This window comes from Ursus arctos, unplaced genomic scaffold, assembly GCF_023065955.2.
Source record: "Ursus arctos isolate Adak ecotype North America unplaced genomic scaffold, UrsArc2.0 scaffold_21, whole genome shotgun sequence".
NCBI classification, from domain to species: Eukaryota; Metazoa; Chordata; class Mammalia; order Carnivora; family Ursidae; genus Ursus; species Ursus arctos.
Window position 1 is genome coordinate 14,519,681 of NW_026622886.1, and position 19,105 is coordinate 14,538,785.

At 34.6% G+C, this 19,105-nt stretch overlaps 1 protein-coding gene across 3 annotated transcripts in view; it reads right to left on the minus strand.

The window, feature by feature from the left end:
* The window catches only part of SCYL2 (SCY1 like pseudokinase 2), a 58,963-nt gene that overhangs the window by 34,046 nt on the left and 5,812 nt on the right, over positions 1-19,105 (minus strand). For 2 of the 3 annotated variants that reach the window (XM_044384488.3, XM_026499825.4), the window contains exons 2-3: positions 11,669-11,873; positions 3,016-3,173 (exon numbers count right to left, since the gene is read on the minus strand). In XM_044384488.3, the coding sequence (XP_044240423.1) occupies positions 3,016-3,173; positions 11,669-11,845 (335 nt within the window). In that variant the 5' untranslated portion in view covers positions 11,846-11,873. The remainder of the gene's footprint in view (positions 1-3,015; positions 3,174-11,668; positions 11,874-19,105) is intronic. The other variant, XM_057316330.1, reaches the window with a different exon arrangement.

A 19,105-nucleotide genomic window follows, 5' to 3' on the forward strand; every position in this document is an offset into this window, starting at 1 on the left:
AAAGCATATGCAGAAGCTTAAATATACATGAAAGATTAAGCCAGAGCTGCTTAGGCTGAGGAAGAGAGTTATTACACCTGCTCAGTTACCAACAAAGATGTTGCCTTGTTCTTTACTCTCTCACCAAGCTCATAAACACGGTGGACACCAGGTTTCCATTTCCTGAACTGTACTGGAGGAAAACATCAAATACTCTAAAGTCTTTTCTACAATTCTCTGTAATTCCCAAGTTTCACGTATTTGAGCTACTCCTATTTGTTTCCTCTCTGTCTTGACCCCAGTATCATCCATGACCCGTCATGGCCACATGACCATCCGTATGATTATTCCTCCAGCTGGAAGCCCTCTTATCTTTCATGAATATTACTTCCATCATCATTACAAAGAGTCACATACCAGAAGGGCTACATCCTCTTCTCAAGAACCACTTCCCCAACCACAGCTACTTACTAGCCATTATCTCCTACCCCTTTACTACCTCCACCAAATCTAGCTCCCCAACACCTTTATTAACCAAATTCAAAGTGTTCAGTCCTGACCATACATATTTGATTCCTTTCTTTCTCCCAACTATCACAATAACCTATCACCCAAATTACCCTTTACTGAGCAAACCTCTATTAACCCTGTAAAAATCACTACAAGTTTCTTTTACCCTCTTGCTTATATCGTAAGCACAAGAATAGAAAGCCCAAATCTTTTTAAAACACAGTATTAAGTCACTAGTATACTTTAACATTGCTCTTTTTTTTTTCAATATTCAAGAACGTTCCTTTATAGTCCTCTTCTTAGCTCCTCATTCCATGGCCCCCTTTACCCACTACTCACCTATTACCCACTTTCTACTTAAAAAAAGTATAAAGTTCATTCTAACATGAATGACCTCATTTCCCTAAACTTCACCTCAGTATTAGTGATTAAACTGTCATCCTAAAATTTCCTTTGAGTTCCTCCTCTGGGACTTTATTCACATAATGAAGTCTTCTCTGCTGGGCTCCTCAGTATCTATTTTCTAGCTTCCAAACCACCATCCTACTACTGATGTTACTGAAGATCAGTAACAAACTCTCACTAGTCAAATGTAACAAACTCTTCTCCGTCCTTATTTTCCTTTTTCTCAGTGGTCCTTAGTGCTGGTGGTCCCTTCTCCCCTCTTTTAGCTTCCATGACATTCAGCTGCCTGTTTTTCTCCTGCCATGTAACAGTGATCGCTCGTTTCTTTTCCTGGCTCTTCTTTTTCCCCTACATTTCAAGTTCTATCCTCAGTACTCTGCTCTTGAAAAATTCTTTTCTTCATGGTTTTAATTACTGCCTCCACGTTACCCTCAATACACATCACCAACTCTGAGCTTTCACCTGGATGACTTTACTATAGCACATTTCTTTTGGATAATTCCAGTGTTATTTCTACATTATTAATTCATTAAAAACTGGAAGTCATTTTTCCTTCCCTAAAGCTGTCCTATTTCTATCAATTTTACAGTTTTACAATTTAACAATGAAGATGCCTTAAAGTAATCTTTGAATTGTCTCTCTTAATGATTGCCAACAAATCCCTAGTTCCATAATATTTAAATCACTATAAAAGAAGCTGCAGGGACAGCTTCTGCCCTCAAGAGACGTGAAATGTAATGAGGAAATATAAGACACATTGATACAAGTTAAAATAACAAAGATGGTAGGATTCTGATAGGTGACATAGTAGACACTGAGAGAAAACACCCCAAAGGAAACAGCATCATTCAGAAAGCTCAGGACAAGTGTGGCAAACGAAACATCCACTTCGGGATAGAGAGTTCACAATAGTGAATGTTACATAAGAGTCAACAACTATATTCATGGCTCTTCATGGAAAGAAGAGCAATACAAATATTATCATCACAAGAGATATATGGGCATATTTCTGGGGAGGCACACCATGATATAGTGGAATAAAGAAAACATGGGCTCAGGAATCAAGGCATCATAACTATGTGGCTTAAGTAATGTCTCTGATCCTCAGTTCTCCCATGTAATTGTGAGAACTGAATGAGTTAAACGTAAAGCATTAATGCAGTTTTCACAGTAAATATTAGGGTTTCTTTTCTTTTAGGTTGAAAGAAAGTACCTTGTGATCCTGGGGGAGAGGGATAAGTGACAGTGGGTTACTGAAGATTCCAAAGTAAGAATTATACAGAAATCCAATACATAAAAAGATAAAAGTAAAAGTGTCCCGGCTGAAGGGAGACTAGAAGCCTGGAATCTTGCCAGCTCTGTTTCTTCGCCTATCTGTTCTTCCCCTATCCTTAAAATTCTAGGGTCCACCGAACACAAATGGCAAACCATTTCGTTAAGATCTTCTGGATTAAGAGAGAGGAATACAGTCTGCTAAGTAGGAAGGAAGAAAGAAGGAAATTAGGGGTTATGAGTAATGTGGAAAAAGTTTACATAGCTAGGGTATCTAATGGACTATTAAAAGCACCACAGGCTTCAGGATCCAGTTAGGATTACACAATATAAATTTCATATTCTTGTCATTCTCAGCAACAGTTCCCAAGCTCATCCTTGAGAAAAATAAATGGTAGAGTAACTGCTGGCTATGGACTGACATGCTGAGCGTATCAGAAGGTTAAATGCGTAGAAGAGTACCTGAAACACACATAAAAAAAGCCCGCTGATATGTAATCAATGTACAGGGTAGAAAATAGTCCAGCAAGTTAACCAGGAGAGGTACTTCCAGATGGGGACTGTATGCTACACTTCTGCAGCTTCTACTTTGACTACTGTAGTGCTCAGCATAGAGTAAGCAAATATACACCGATGGCACATGTGAAGAAAGCTTTTACTAATATTTTAAAAAGAGGCAACTACATAGTATATACAAATAAATTTTACAGAAATAATAATCCATAAGAATTCAACACTCAGTTTCTAAGAATTTTTCACTGACAGCATGCTCCATGGTCAGAACTTTAACATACAATTATTAACTATTTGTTCAACAAGTCTTTTATGTAAGTTTCTCTAAAAATTTACCTGGATTCTTCTAAAGGATGCTGGACAGTAAGAAGTCGAGGGTGTCGTAGTCGAGTTAACTGTTGGACTCCTCGTTTTAGAGAATCAATGATTTGATCCTTTTCAAATTTTTGATATTTGTCAATCAGCTTTTTATCAAAGACAAAAACAGCCACTTCCTAATGAAAGAAATGTGCATCTAATTTTAATCAAGAATATACAAAAGCAATAAATTGTATTCAAGTGTCACAACAGTCTACAAACAGAAATAACCAAAATCTAATGTCATGGAAATTATAGCACCATTGTAATACTTTTCTGCTATCAAAAAGTTGGTCTCTTCATGATTAGTAAATCGAAATATTTTTAAAAGTATGAGACCTAGAATCCTATCTAAGGAGAACATAGGAAAATCTCCATCTTTGAACTCTGATACACACAAGGTGTATGTAAAGTGCTGTAGCCTATGTAGTTATCTTATTTAACCAGAATTCAAATAAAAGTTAAAATGTTTAAAAATTCAAAATGTGATACATAATGATAACCCTGGATAACCTGATCACCCTACAAAAATCTTGAATCATTCTTTGAAAGAAAAGTTGTGTATGTCAAGGAGTAACTTGTTTATACAAAAACCCATTTTGTAAGCAACTTTCGCATATGAATAACTTATACTCACTCTTTCCTTTCAGCCTATCCCTATCTCATTATGGGCAGTAACTGGAAATGAATGGTACCAGTACAAGAAGCTGCTCTCCCACTGTCTCTCTTTAAGATCATTCACAGCTTATTTATACTACTAAAAGCATACATTGCCCTTAACTACCTTCTTCCTTTCCTTTTCTCTGTTACCCACGGAAAAATAGTTCCGGTCCAGTTACCCAATCTTAACAAATCAATCAAAACTGTATTGATAGCTGATGTATTACCACTATGCAACACATCAGAGATGCTAGATCTCCATCATAAATGCAAAGAAAAATGATAAAGCTGGAAGCAAAAGAATCAATGCTAGCCTTCCAAAATTCCTAGACAGATTTTGAATGACTTTCAGAATTTTTATAAAAGTATCTTTCAAAAGCCTCTAATTCAAACTTACTACTACTAAACTATCAATATCCAAGACAGTATTTTTCCATTTTATTGTTCTCTTATTATTTCTGCCACATTAGAATCACTGTTTTTCACAAGTTAGCCTGGCAACCTAATTACCTAACAGAGATTCACTGCAGAATCCCAAACCAATAAATTTCTCAAACACAACTTGTTTTAAGGCTCCTTATATGTATAGAAGTTAAGGATTTTAGGGGATTGATCTCTGAAAAGTGACAACAAAGGGACTATCTAGTAACTCAAATTCAACATCCTACTCCCAAAGCATTTGTGTATTTTTAAGGAATTATTTCATTCCTCACAGCAATCCTACAAGACAAGATATTATCATCATTTAAGAGATGAGGACACTGTGGAGAAGGTGTATGTATTATCTAAAATCTCACAGCTGATGAGATCAAGATTCAAATCCGGTCATTTTAACTCTGAGGACCACATGCTTAGCCACTACACCATTCTGTCTCCCCAGAAATAATACAGGGACAACAAATACAAAGCACCACAGTAAAACATAACATATGTCTTCAGGAAAACAGTCATTTGAGAGATTTAAATAGCACCCATGTATAAATATATAATCTTAGCTTTTTTTTTTCATAATCTTAGCTCTTTTGATCCTTTATGAGACGCAGGACTATCAAGAGCTAAGAGTGTTATGTAATATTAATTTGAACTAAAAACAAATGACCTAGAAGTTCAAGTTCCTATCTCACTATTCATGTGCACAATCTTATTTTAGTAAGTGTTCTGCCACAACACATTTTATAAATGCATCTAATTTAAATGTGTTTATTTTTTCAAGATGTTTTAAGTCCTTAAAAAAAAAGAATCACATGAAATGGCTCTTGAGCTCTTGCAATTTCACCACTCTTAAGGAAAAACACTATAGTTCATAAAGAAAAAGAAACAACACAAAATTCTCTCTCAGATATTCATTTATTATTTTAAGTCACAGATAAAAAATTTCTACATAGATCAGAATAGATTATCAACCGTCTTAAAAAGATTTTCTCTTTGTTCTAATCAGTTTAATTAAAATTAACCAATTTCAACAAAGTTGTGACTAACTAACCCTCAGACCTCATACTGATTTCCTAAAAACTCTTAGTCTGCATCTCAACACTTTCTTCAGAACAGACTATCATCTTTAAATTTATGTTTTCCTTCTACTACTTCACTACCCACTCTGTTAACACATACCACTTATGTAAAAGTCCTGTCACCTTACGCATATTACAAGCTTCTTAAAAAAAGAAACCATGCTCCCCCCAAAAAAACAACAAAACGAACAAAGAAACCATGACTTAAGTGTCTCTGTATCCACTACAGGATCTACACCCAGATGACAGTCAGATCTTTTTTGCCTTACAAGTCAATAAAAACAAGCAGTTACTGGAAGCTTTCCATTATCACCCTGAATTAAAACCTTTTTTGACTCTTTATTATGAAGATTTTCAAATATACAGAAAAGATGAGGTACTGCAATTACCCAAAATAGCTTCCACTTAAGAGTCAACTGTTAATTCTAATTAAATTTGGAGTCTCTTTTTCATACAAAAATTACTAAAACAAAATGTAAGCGTATTTGGCACTCTATTGTTCTTTTAGTCACTTCATAGTCTTTAAAATACACTGGCAAAGGAAGTTACCTACTAAGAAGTATTTTTTCTCAATAGCCTATCTTTAAATAAAAATGGCTACAAAATAAATCATTCTAAAAACTAATACTGGTCAAAATGGAGGCTACCTTTTGATACAAGTATAATTTATAACTTTTTAAAGCTACTTTGCTTACTACAAAGTTAAACTCTTGCTGAAAACAAGACAGTTTAAGTAATAAAATCTAAGTAGATATGTACCAATGTGTCTAGGATTCCGTAATAGTAATCATGACCTCCACTAACCTATCCCTCAAAGCCACCAGGGATGGTTTCTGAGACACGGATATTCCCTGTGAACTCTATTTTATAGACCTTTCATAACTGATCAGTGATGACTGACAACCATCATACTCTTCTTCATTTTTCATGTGATTTCAGGGCAAAGTTTCTTTTTAAAAACAATAAAACAAAATCAAATTTTTACTTAGATTAAGTTAAAACAACTTGATATTTGAGAAGACTGAGAGGTAAACAAGATATACTCCTTAAAATTATTAAAGATAGTCTATGATCATTATTGACCTAAGCAACTTGACTAACATTCAGCTTTCCACAGTGGTTTCTTTTATTTAAAACTTTTAATTTATTATACTCCAGCTTGTCATAATAATTTAATTATGCCTTTGCCTACACAATATCAGCAAGCCTCATCCATGAATACTCGCATTTGGATAACACAATGTAGATTTTGTAGTAAGTAAGGGGTATGTCCAAGCCTATATCTGGTAGAGTGGCTATAATAATGAATATCAGTTAAATATTTATTACATGATTTTAAAAATCAATCTATCTTCATTATCTTCATAGGAACAGTCATTGAACTAGGGGTGTTTTAAAGCTTATGCAGTAGTTAGAGCAAAAGAAACAAGCCAGCAAATGTGACTTTTAAGCCAAAATAAGACTAAAGCTGCCCTATTTAAGAAAAAAAAAAAGTCTATTTTAAAATAACTGGATAAAAACATAATCATAAATACGGAACACTAACTAGAAGACTACTAATAAATGTTATATTATTCATTTGAAGAGCAGTTACCTGGCAACAGACTCTTGTGTCAAGATAAATAGAAATACTTAATATAATAAATAAATGTTTGGATAGTAAACACACCCACACATATGCTCTTTTTTTAAAACATCTTCTCCCAAAATAAATCTCTTAACTTGACATAGAGTTGAAAGGTAGGTGTACAGATGGAACAGAAACTATATTTATGTAGTGCTTTCTTACAAATTACTTAAACATATTAGCAGCCTTGATAGTTACAATATTCCTATCTAATAAATAAGGTGATGGCACTTCAATTTTTAAAGGACATATATAAACAAAGCAACCATTTCTCACTTATGATTGATATATATAGACAGACAGTTTGGCCAAAAATTTCAATTTAAGAGCTTGTTTAAATTAAGTATAACTTAAAAATTAGAAAAGCTAATGAAATCCAATTGAGGACATTTATGTCAGAAATCTCTCTAAAGTAAATAATCTTTACAGTGGAAATAAGAATATGCCTAAAAAGAACGCCTATGTTTAGATACCATTTTAATCCTAAACATGCTACTCTGTAGAAAGACTATGTCAGTTATAAAGCTATAACAGAAACACAGCAGTATAAATTCTGTGCCCAGCAATTAATTACCTACCAGACATTATAAAAGCTTCGGAGGTAGAGGAGTAAGGAATATTTCACTGAATTTTCAAAAATTAAATAGACCCTGAGATCGTGCCATTTGCAACAACATGGATGGACCTAGCGGGTATTATGGCAAGGGAAATAAGTCAGACAGGGAAAGACAAATAACATATGATTTTACTTATATGTGGAATCTAAAAAACAAAACGAATAAACACACAAAAAAACAGAAACAGACCCCAAAATAAAGAGAACAAACTGATGGCCGGAGAGATGGGCAAAATGGGTGAAGGGGAGTGGGAGGTATAGTTATAGAATGAATAAATCGTGGGGATAAAAGGTACAGTTATAGAATGAATAAATCACGGGGATAAAAGGTACAGCATAGGGAATACAGTCAATGGTATAACAGTGGTGAGCATAGCATAATGTATAGACTTGTCAAACCACTATGTAGTACCCCTGAAACTAACACTGTGTATCAATTATACTTCAATAAAAAACAAAAAATAAGTCAAAGGAGAACCTCTGCTCAGGATGCCTAAATTAAAAAAGACTGACTATAAAAAGGGTTGGCAGGAATGTGAAGAAACTGTAACTGCTGATGGAAGTATACATTCATACAACCACTCTGGAAAAACTGGCACTGAACAAATACAAACACTATTACCCAAGCAATTCCATGTCTAGATAATGTGTCATATATGCCAACAGCACGTACAATAATGTTCATAGCAGTACCCTATATTTTAATGAAAAGAAAAACTGCTATGTTCAGCAACACAGACGTATCCCATGAACATACATCTAAGGAAAAGGAGGCAAACACAGGAGCACATACCACGATTCCATTTAAATAAAGTTCAAAAACAAACAAGCAACACAAACACACACACACACACACACACACACACACAAACAGAAAACAAACAAAAAAAACTAAAGTTCAAAAATAGGAAAAATTACTCTAAAGAGTCAGAGGACGGGACAGCAGGTACCACTGGAGAGAAGGTGGGGAGAGGTAATGACTATGAAAAGGCATGATGAATATGAGCAATGTTTCCTTGATCTGGATGTTGGTCACTGGTGTTCTCACTGTGCACACTCATCAAGCTGTACACTCATGATTTGTGCACTATTCCACAACAGTGGAATGTAAGATGTGCTTATAAGCTTATATTTTAAAAAAACTAAATAGACACAATTTTTATTCCCTAAATGTCATCCTGAAATGTCTTACAACATTCTACTGAAATTCTAAAGAGTAATGGTTAGGAACTGAGAGCTGCCTCTAAATGAACACTCAAAAGGAAACTAAGTAATACACAAGCCTAAATAGTAGCTTCAAATGCTAATAGGCTATAATTAATGATCTCTCCATTTCAACATGTTTACATGTTGTGTTAAGTTTACCCAAATAATAACTTTTAAAAATCTTAATTCTGTATACAAAACTGGCCTAAACACCCTATTTAACTGTAAAAAATCAACTTTAAATTTTTCTTGAAGACTCTTAGGAATTCTTAATTGCACTTTCATAAATTACTCACTAGATGTTTCTTCAAAGAATGTCTTTCAAAAACAAAAACAAAGAACAACAGAAACTGGTTTCTAGAAGCATAAACCCAGAATAATAATAATACAGATGTCCAATCAGGTACAATGATGTTACCAGGCACACAAGTAAATTTTTATTTACCAATTCTTTTTATCTTGCTATACTCCAGGTCTCATAAATATGTACTTTTTTCAACTGTTCTGTAGGTGTTTTATTACTACTCCACTCCTCTCAGAGGCTTTCAAACATTTACATTAAAAAGGAAAAGTTGTACATGATCTGAAAATTTTAATTCTTCATGTACTACTGTGAACTTGAAATAATCCTAGCAAAAAAGTACACAGAGAGAATCTCCTACCCCTACATCCCTAACCTGATGTTACCTCAAAGTCAGATTTAAGATCATATAATCTGCTATAAAACACAAATGCAATCCAGTACACTGTATGCTAGATCAAGAAAGGCTGGGAGGGTTAAGAAAAATGCCCTCAGTGTCCCTTTATGCAAGGGGGAAAAAAAAGACCAAGAATATCCTTTTCCATGATATTTCTCCTGGTTCCTCTAAGATCAGTAGTGTCGTACAGAACTTTCAGCGATGATCAAAAGTTCTTTATGTGCATTGTCCAGTATGGTATATGTAGCTTGTGGTTACCATAGTGGATAGCACAGATCTAGATTATCTATCTTCTATGATTCCCTTTTATTAAAAAATGAGATAACTGAAAAAGAATTAAAACTACAATTAAGGGAAAAATTAAAATGAGGCTTCAAATGCCAAGGTGCTTAAAGACTTGGCTATTCTTTAAGGAATTAGCCAGTAGTCCAGATAGGATACTCAGGTCAAACACCTTAGGTTTGAAAGAAACAAAGAAAGAAGATTCAAAACTGTATCCACAGAGAGCACGGATATATTCCAAAACTATCTTTTTCCGCAAAGCAATAAATTTGAGGGGGAAAATGTAGTAGTCCTAAGAGAACCCAATTCTGGCATTCAGCAGTTGAGAACTGGTGTATTATTGTGCAACATCTAATCAATTACCTGTTATTTATCCCTGGTTTTCATGTCCTATGAACAGCAACAGAAGCTTCAACATTATCAGAGAATATGGACTTCTGATATAAACACAAACAACTAGAACTCTTCTGGCTAAGCACAAAGACACTATTATGTTACATCCTTAATAAATAATGTAAAATTTAGTACATTTGGTGTTCTTCCATTTTCCCCTTATATAATTGATTATAAAAGCTAGTGTTAGAGGTTGGTCATTTACATAATTCATGGCCTCATTACTAGCTTTTTAAGCATTCAATACTCAAGAAGCTACTTATTTTTTAAGCTCTTGAAAAAATGATAGAGAAAACAATGTTCAAAAAAGACAAATCAATCAGCATTTAAAATACAGATCAGCTCTGGACTTAAAGACTTCCAACCAAATGGCAATAAAAACAAGATTTACAGGTCAGGTACAAACCACACACCAGCAATCTATCACAAGACCAAGATTCCTACTTCATAAAAGGATAAGCAAAGCCGATTCAGTCTTTAATATACTTGCTGTTTTGGGAAATAAGCTGACTTTGGAAAAGTCACAAATAATGCATATCCACAAGCGTATGACTGGGACAGAGTCACTGGAAAATATGTGTAATTAATCCCAAACATTTTATAATCCGTATGTTTCACTTGTAGAGAAATAAAAGTACTTTTGGGAACAGTGACTTTTCCTTTTAAAGAACCTATTTCTACAGAGGTTTTAAACCTGGAGGTTTTTCAATTCTTCAACAATTCCAACAGAAAACTGTTAGTGAAACTTAACACTAACAATCCTCCACATTTCTAAGAACCATCTGTTGGCCTCTTAAGTCAAATTTAAAAAATAAAAATAAAAATACAACTCATTCAAATGACTCTACAGAAGGAACAGTTAGTTTTAAAATAACTTTGAGATCAATATATTGTAAAACGCATTACTGACTATTCCACAAATGTACTTCCTTCTGATAATAAAAACTATCAAGTTAAACACAAAAGAATGTTACAGAAGTCTATTTTTCAGAAGGCTATAAAATAAAAGGGGAAAAGAATGCACTAAATAAGAATGCATTTAATGTTGGAAAAATTTAATGGAGTATTTTGCCAATAGTTTATTGACAAATTTGAAAAGGAACACAATTTTTATTCTAAAAGAAACTTTTCTAAAAATCTAATATGCAGGACACGTGGATGGCTCAGTCAGTTAAGTGTCTGCCTTCGGCTCAGGTCATGATCCCAGGGCCCTGGGATGGCGCCCAGCATTGGGTTTCTTGCTCAGTGGGGAGTTTCCCCCTCCCTCTGCCTGCTGCTCCCTCTGCTTGTGCACTCTCCCTCTCTCTCTGACAAATAAATAAAATCTATAAAAAAATTTTTAATTTTTTAATTTAAAAAATAAAAATCTAATATGCTTCTTTGCTCAACAGATACATTAATTTTATTAAGTAAACAAAATTAAATTACAAGATGCAATGATATATCAAACAATATGTTTGTAACCAGGAGATTCAGGGCATGCTGAAAAGCATTTATTTTTGTATGACTTCATTAGACAGAAATGAGAAGTAAAGAACTCATTACTTTTGGCATTTCTTAACATAAAAATGCATATGCACATTATGGTACTTAATTAGCATGTGTGTTTTTGCCAAATGGACTCTGAATCGAAACTTACCTGTTTTGTTGACTTTTTTGTGCCATTGAAAATCTTCCAAGCTAGCCCATTGCCACCACTGGCAATATGTCGACCAACATCAAATTCTCTAGTGACAGGATTTCCCATTACAGCACTAGTGACATCAGCTGTTACTTTTGTAACAGTACTCTTTAACTTATTAAGCATGGACTCCATGGCTGCAATATTGAGTAGTTATGGTTACCTAGAAACACAGGGGGGACAGGGAAGCACTGATCATTTGTTTTTAATTGCTTAAGCACTTAACATTCATTATTTAATCTGAAAAAGTTAATATACCACAAGCAGTGAACGAAACAATCCTATGGAGACAAAAGCTACGTACTAGTTTTGTCTTCAAAGAACCCAACACACCTGAATGCAAATTTAAACCTAGGAACCAAATTGTTCTTTTCAACCTCAGTTATTATAGACCATGAAAAGATATATTCACACTTGACACTGACATGAATGTTGTTCAACTACATGGACCCTCAAGACTTCAGTGGTGCAGAGGGTCTAAATCTTTCCTCACACTAAAAACAACCATATAAAACCTGAAAGGAGCAGGATGCCTCCCTCAGTAGGTTAAGCATCTGCCTTTGGCTCAGATCGTGATTGCCAGGTCTTGGGATCGAGCCCCATATTGAGCTCCTTGCTCAGCAGGGAGCCTGCTTCTCCCCTGCCTGCCACCCCCCCCCCCTGCTTGCACATGCATGTGCGCTCTCTCTCTGACAAATAAATAACTAAAATTTTATTAAAAAACCTGAAAGGAGCTAATGCTATACTCAACAATAAATTAGTATTTTATAAAAGTTTCATTCACTACTAAAATAATTAATAATTGATTGGGGGCACCTGGCTGTTCTACACTTCCAGGCATGATGCAGAAACAAAGACTTAAATTTATCCTCTCACTTTGAACAACTAGAAGCTGGACAAATATCTGAAACAAATGTTTTCTGACACTGAACAGGCAGCACAGACATATAAGCCCAGTGAGAAAGCAAACTAACACGGTGAACCCTACAATTGCCCCAGCTTTCTGCCTAGAGGTACACTGCAAACCACAGAGCAGACAGCAGAATTCCAAGCAGCAGTCTAGCTGAGTTAAAGAGTTGAGAAGACCAATTGGAATTCAAGGATGCAGAGGTGGCTACAAGTTCTGGGATAGAATTTCAAGGAGAAGAGGGAAAATCAGAGAGAAAAAGAGAGAGACAGAACTATGCCGAAGAAGAGCTTCAGAAACTTTCACAGAAATCTGATGCTTTGTTGAACACTAAGATGCCCATACATAGTGTGAAACTCAACCAGGTCAGTCAAGGACCAACTTGAGCGATAAGCTGAATAGTTGAAGTTCGCACTGGGCTGCAAATCACTTAATTTCTCACACGCTAGACTGGAGAGTCCTCATTGATTACTAAAGGCATTTAGCAGAAACTCCATAAGGACAATGCCATAATAGTAGGATAACTGTTCTCAGTGTAAAATGTACTCTAAAGCTGCCCTAACAAACGAAAAGCAAGCTTCAAATGATCAAACTAATCATAAATTACTTAACTGCCTACCAGAATGAAACCTAATACTCATGAAAGACAAAAAAAATTCAGATATCTAACAATGTAACATTCACAATGTTCAGCATGCAGTCAATAATTATTAGACATGCCAAGAAACAAGAATATGTGCTCATAATCAAGACCAAAATCAATAAAGACTCCAAAATAATAGATTATAGACACTAAAAAGCTATCATATATCTATGTATTTCAAGGAAAGTATGAACATAATGAAAGAAAATGGAATACTATTTAAAAATCCTAATGAAAATTCTAGAGATGAAAAATAAAATATCTCAAATAAAAAATTCAGAGGATATGATTAACAAATTAGACAAAGTAGGAAAAAAAAAAAAAGAGTAAAATCATGGGGGGCTGGGTGGATCAGTTGGTTGAGCATCCAACTCAGCTCAGGTCTTGATCAAGTCATGAATTCAAGCCAAATATTGAGCTCCATGCTGGGTGTGGAGCCTACTTAAAAAAAAAAAAAATCAGTAAAACCTGAAGATAGAGTAAAAAGCTAGGGAAAAAAAATGAGCAAAGTCTCAGTGACTTGTGGGACAATATCACAGTCTAACATATATAAATGAATCCCAAAAATGAGAAGGAAAAAGGAGAAATAATATTTGAAAAGATAATGGCCAAATATTCCTGAATTTGATGAAAACTATACAAGTTGTCAAGAAATTTGATGAACCACAAACAGGATAAACACAAAGAAAACCATTCTTAGACATGTCATCAGTAGCTGAAAGTCAGTGATTAAGAAAAAAATCTTAAAAACAGCCAGAGAAAACAGGAAAATTACATATAGAGGAAAAAAAGATAAGAATTTTCCCCAGACTTCTCATCAGAAACTACAGAAGTCAGGCAAATAAATGGATGTCTCTAAAGTGCTAAAACAAAAATAAAACAAAAAACAATCAATCAAAACTTATCAACCTAGAATTCTACAAGCCATGGGGAAAAAGCTTTCAAAAATAAATGTGAGGGGCTCCTGGATGGCTCAGTTGGTTAAGCTTAAGCGTCTGCCTTCACTCAGGTCATGGTCCCCGGGGTCCTGGGATGGAGCCCAATGCCTGGCTCCCTGCTGAGCAGGGAGCCTGCTTCTCCCTCTCCTGCCACTCCCCCTGCTTGTGCTCTCTCACTCTCTCTCTCTCTCTCTCTGTCAAATAAATAAATAAAATCTTTAAAAATAAGAAAATAAAATAAATGTAAAATAGTTTCTCAGGAAAACAAAATCTAAGAGAATTTGTTGCCAACAGATATTCACTACAAGAGGTATTAAAAGAAGTCCTTCAAACAGAAGGAAAAAGACACCAGATGGAAATGTGAATCCACAAAAAGAATGGAGGACACTAGAAATAAAAATTATGCAGGCATATAAAAAAACTTCTCATGTTGTCTTAAAAGGATAACTGATTACTTAAAACAAAAATAACAAAAATATATTGACATATGAAAAAGTAAAAAAATATGACAAACCCGGAAGGACAGGAGAGGGGGAAATGGAAGTATATTTTTGAAAGATTCTTATATTGTATGTTAGGTAGTATAATATCAATTGAAAATAGATCATAGCAAATTAAAGACATAGAATAAATCCTAGACTAATAAGTAAAATAAGAGACAACTAAAAGGTCAATAATGGAAATAAAGGACTCCTAAAGTAAAATGAATACAAAAAGTAGGAAAAGAGGAAGAAAGGAACAAAGAATAATTGTGACAAGCAAGATAGTAGACTTAAATCCAACCCTATAAATAATTACATTAAGTGCAAATGATTTAAAATTCCAATTAAAAGGCAGAGATTGTCAAACTAGATTATAAAGCAAGACCCAATTATATGCTGCTTTCAAGAAATCCACTTTTAAATCCACTTTACAAGATGACTTAAAACTAAAAGAATGTGAAAATATACCAAGCTAGATGGCCATATTAATAACAAACAGAATAGGCAACATTTCATAACAAAGATGTCAATTCATCAAGAAAACATAAAATCCTAAGTGTGTATATACTGAATAAAAGCTTTAAAATAAACACAGCAGGGGCGCCTGGGTAGCGCAGTCGTTAGGCGTCTGCCTTTGGCTCAGGGCGTGATCCCGGCGTTGCGGGATCGAGTCCCACATCGGGCTCCTCGGCTGGGAGGCTGCTTCTCCCTCTCCCCTGCTGTGTTCCCTCTCTCGCTGGCTGTCTCTCTGTCACATTAATAAATAAAATCTTTAAAAAAATAAAATAAAATAAAATAAAATAAAATAAAATAAAATAAAATAAAATAAAAATAAAATAAACACAGCAAAAAATGACTGAAAGACAAATCTACAATTATAGTTGGAGACTTCAAGGATCCTCTTTCAGTAACAGATGGACATAGACTGAGTAGACAAAAAAATCAGTTAAGGATATAGAAGACCTGAACAACACTATGAAACAACATGACCCAAAACATCCCACTTGACAACAGCAGAATGCATTTTGTTTTCATGTGTATATGGAACACTCAGTAAGACTGACTATATTCTTCCAGGCCATAAGACAAATCTGAACATATTTAAAACTACTGAACTATAAAACATGTTCTTGGACCACAATGAAATTAAACTAGAAATGAGTAATAGAGAAATATCTAGAAGAAATGCAAATATTTGGTAATTAAACACTTCTCAATAACCCAATGGCTAAAATAAATAAATCACAGAAAAATTTTAAATACTTTGAGGTGACTGAAAATGAAATATCTGTGGGATGTAGGTAAAGCAGTAAATAGTGGAAAATGTACAGCTTTAAATGTTTATATGAGGGGGGATATGCCATAATCAGTGGTGTCACCTTCCATCTTAGGAAGCTAGGGGAAAAAAAAGAAACCTAAATGCAAAATAAGTACAAAAAGGAAATAAAGAGTAGAAATCAATGAAGCAGACTGAATTTAATATAATACTCTATTTAGTAGAGAAATGAAAAAGAAAAATCAAAGAAGCCAAAAACTGTGTTTTTTAAAAAGATAAGCCTCTAGCTACATTAAGAAAAAATTTAGAAGACACAAACGGTCATTATCAGAAATACAGGAAATCCTACAGATTTTAATCCTATTTAAATCCCATAGATTTTAAGCAGTAAGGTATGCTATAAATTATCTTATGCCAATTAATTCAAGAACTTGAATGAAATGGAGAGAATCCTTGAAAGACAAAACTACCAAAATTGACTCAAGAAGGAACAGAAAATCAGAATAGCCCTATAAAAAAGAAATCAAATTCATAACTACAATCTTTACTACAAAATAAACTCCAGGTTCAAATGACTTCACTGTTGAATTCTATCAAACATTTAAAGAAGAAATAATAACCAGGTCTGTACAAGCTCTTCCAGAACACAGAAGAGAACACATTCCATTTCACGTTATATAGTTAGTATTGCCCTAACACCAACAACAAATAACACAAAAGAAAACTGCATACCAATATACTTCATCAACAAGTAAAAATCCTTAACAAAATACTAGTACATCAAGTCCAATAAATCCATTAAATCCGATGACCAAGAGGGATTTATCCCAGGAATGCAAAGTTGATTTAACACTTAAAAACAAATTCAGGGGCGCCTGGGTGGCACAGTGGTTAAGCGTCTGCCTTCGGCTCAGGGCGTGATCCCGGCGTTATGGGATCGAGCCCCACATCAGGCTCCTCTGCTATGAGCCTCCTTCTTCCTCTCCCACTCCCCCTGCTTGTGTTCCCTCTCTCGCTGGCTGTCTATCTCTGTCGAATAAATAAATAAATAAATCTTTTAAAAAATAAAAATAAAAACAAATTCATGTAATTTGCCATAATAACTGAATAATGGAGGAGGGACATATAATCATCTCAATAACAGCAGAAAAAAATTCTGACAAAATTCAATACCCATTCACAATAAAAACTCTCAGCAAACTAAGAACAGAAAGGAACTTCAGGGCACCTGGCTGGCTCAGTGGATCAAGCACATGACTCTTAATTTGAGTCTGTGAGTTCAAGCCCCACACTGGATATGGAGCCTACAAGGAAGGAAGGAAGGAAGAAAGGAACGAAGGGAGGAGGAAGGAAGGAAAGGAGGAAGGGAGGGAATGAGAGAGAAAGAGCGAGTGAGCGAGGAAGAGAGAGGGAAGGAAAGAAAGAACTTCCTCAACCTGATAAATGGAATTTTTGAATACCTACAGCCAATATTATACTTAAAAATTTAAAAACTGATCGCTTTTTCCCTATGTTTGGGAACAAAGTAAAAATATCTACTTTTACCACTTTAATTCAATATTCTCATAGAGGTCCTAGCCAAAGCAATTAAGAAAACAAAAGAAAAGATATGCACATCATGCACACAGAAAGGCAGATGGAATCTACAAAAAAAACTACTAGAACATGAGTTTAGCATTACAAAATACAAGAACAGAACATTTAAAAGAAGATTATTTAGATATACTAGAAACAAACACTGAAATTTCAAAAATACCATTTCAAGGACATGAAATACCTATGGATAAATTTAACAAGATATACAAGACTTGTACAATAAAAACAACAAAAAAATTGCTGAGAAAAACTGACAAAGACGTAAAAGGAAAGATTGTGTTCATGAATTGGAAGACTCAATACTGTTAAGATACCAATTTCCCCACTGATCTATGGACTCGATACAATCAAATCAGAATCCCAGAGGCTGTTGCAGAAATTGACAAGCTGATCCTAAAATATTACTACGAGGGGTCCACAGGTTTCACTAGATTATGAAGGGTCCATGGCACAAAAAGAGGTCTAAAACCCTCTCACTCTTCAAATCTTCCACTTCCATGTTTACTCCCTCCTAAAATCGATTTGTCTGACAAAGTCTGTGTCCTATAAATCTTCCTTAATCAACTCTTTCCTCACAATTTTCTCCCACTTGACCGAAGAAAAGTATTTTTCTCAGCCATCACAATCTTATTACACAGCATTATTCTTGGATATAAAAAAAACTTTGAATGGGGTAAATGCAATTCAGGAATGTATTAATACTGAAACTCTCTTAAGAATAAAGCAAAAAGAGAGGTGCTGAGTGGCTCATTCGGTTAAGCATCTGCCTTCAGCTCAGGTCATGATCCAAGGGTCCTGGGATCAAGTCCTAAGTAGTGTCCTTGCTCAGTGAGGACCCTGCTTTTCCCTCTCCCTCTGCGCCTCCCCCTGCTTGAGTTCTTTCGTGCTCCTGTGCGCTCTGTGTCAAATAAATAAATAAAACCTTAAAAAAAAAAAAAAAGAATAAAGCAAAAAGAAATTTGGAAAAAAATACTGAAAGAGGCTGTGCTTTATTTCTTCCAGGCCAGATATTAACAGCAAGACCCCATGCCTTATCTATCACAGAATTACAATTAAGAAATAAGTTGCCTGTCATACGGATATATAAGACCAAGTTTATTTCAGTTAATAAGCAAAAACTCCAAGGTTTTGATAAAAGTAAAACATAATCACAATATGCAACAACCTAGAAATTACATCCTTTTTAACTATCAAAACTCTTGGCAAAAAGTTCAGATACCATCAACTTAAAAACATGTAAAGGAGTACAATGTTTCTCAAAATTATTTAGAGAACACACAAGTAAAAGTATTTGGAAGGCCACTGGACTAAGGTAGCACTAGTTTGTATCCAGTTTTCTGTTAATTAAATTATATTTATGTAAATATGATCTACTTTCTTCTATGAAAGATTTGAACTGTCTGTAAACAGAAATAGAGACTCTCTTTCCCTTTTTAATTTATTGCTGCATTTCTGTGAGCAGTTAGAAAATGTTGCTATTGGCATCATGAAAATATTTATTGCTATGCCAAGTTGTTCTCTATAAACATCTGCTGCTGATTTTGATGGGGGAC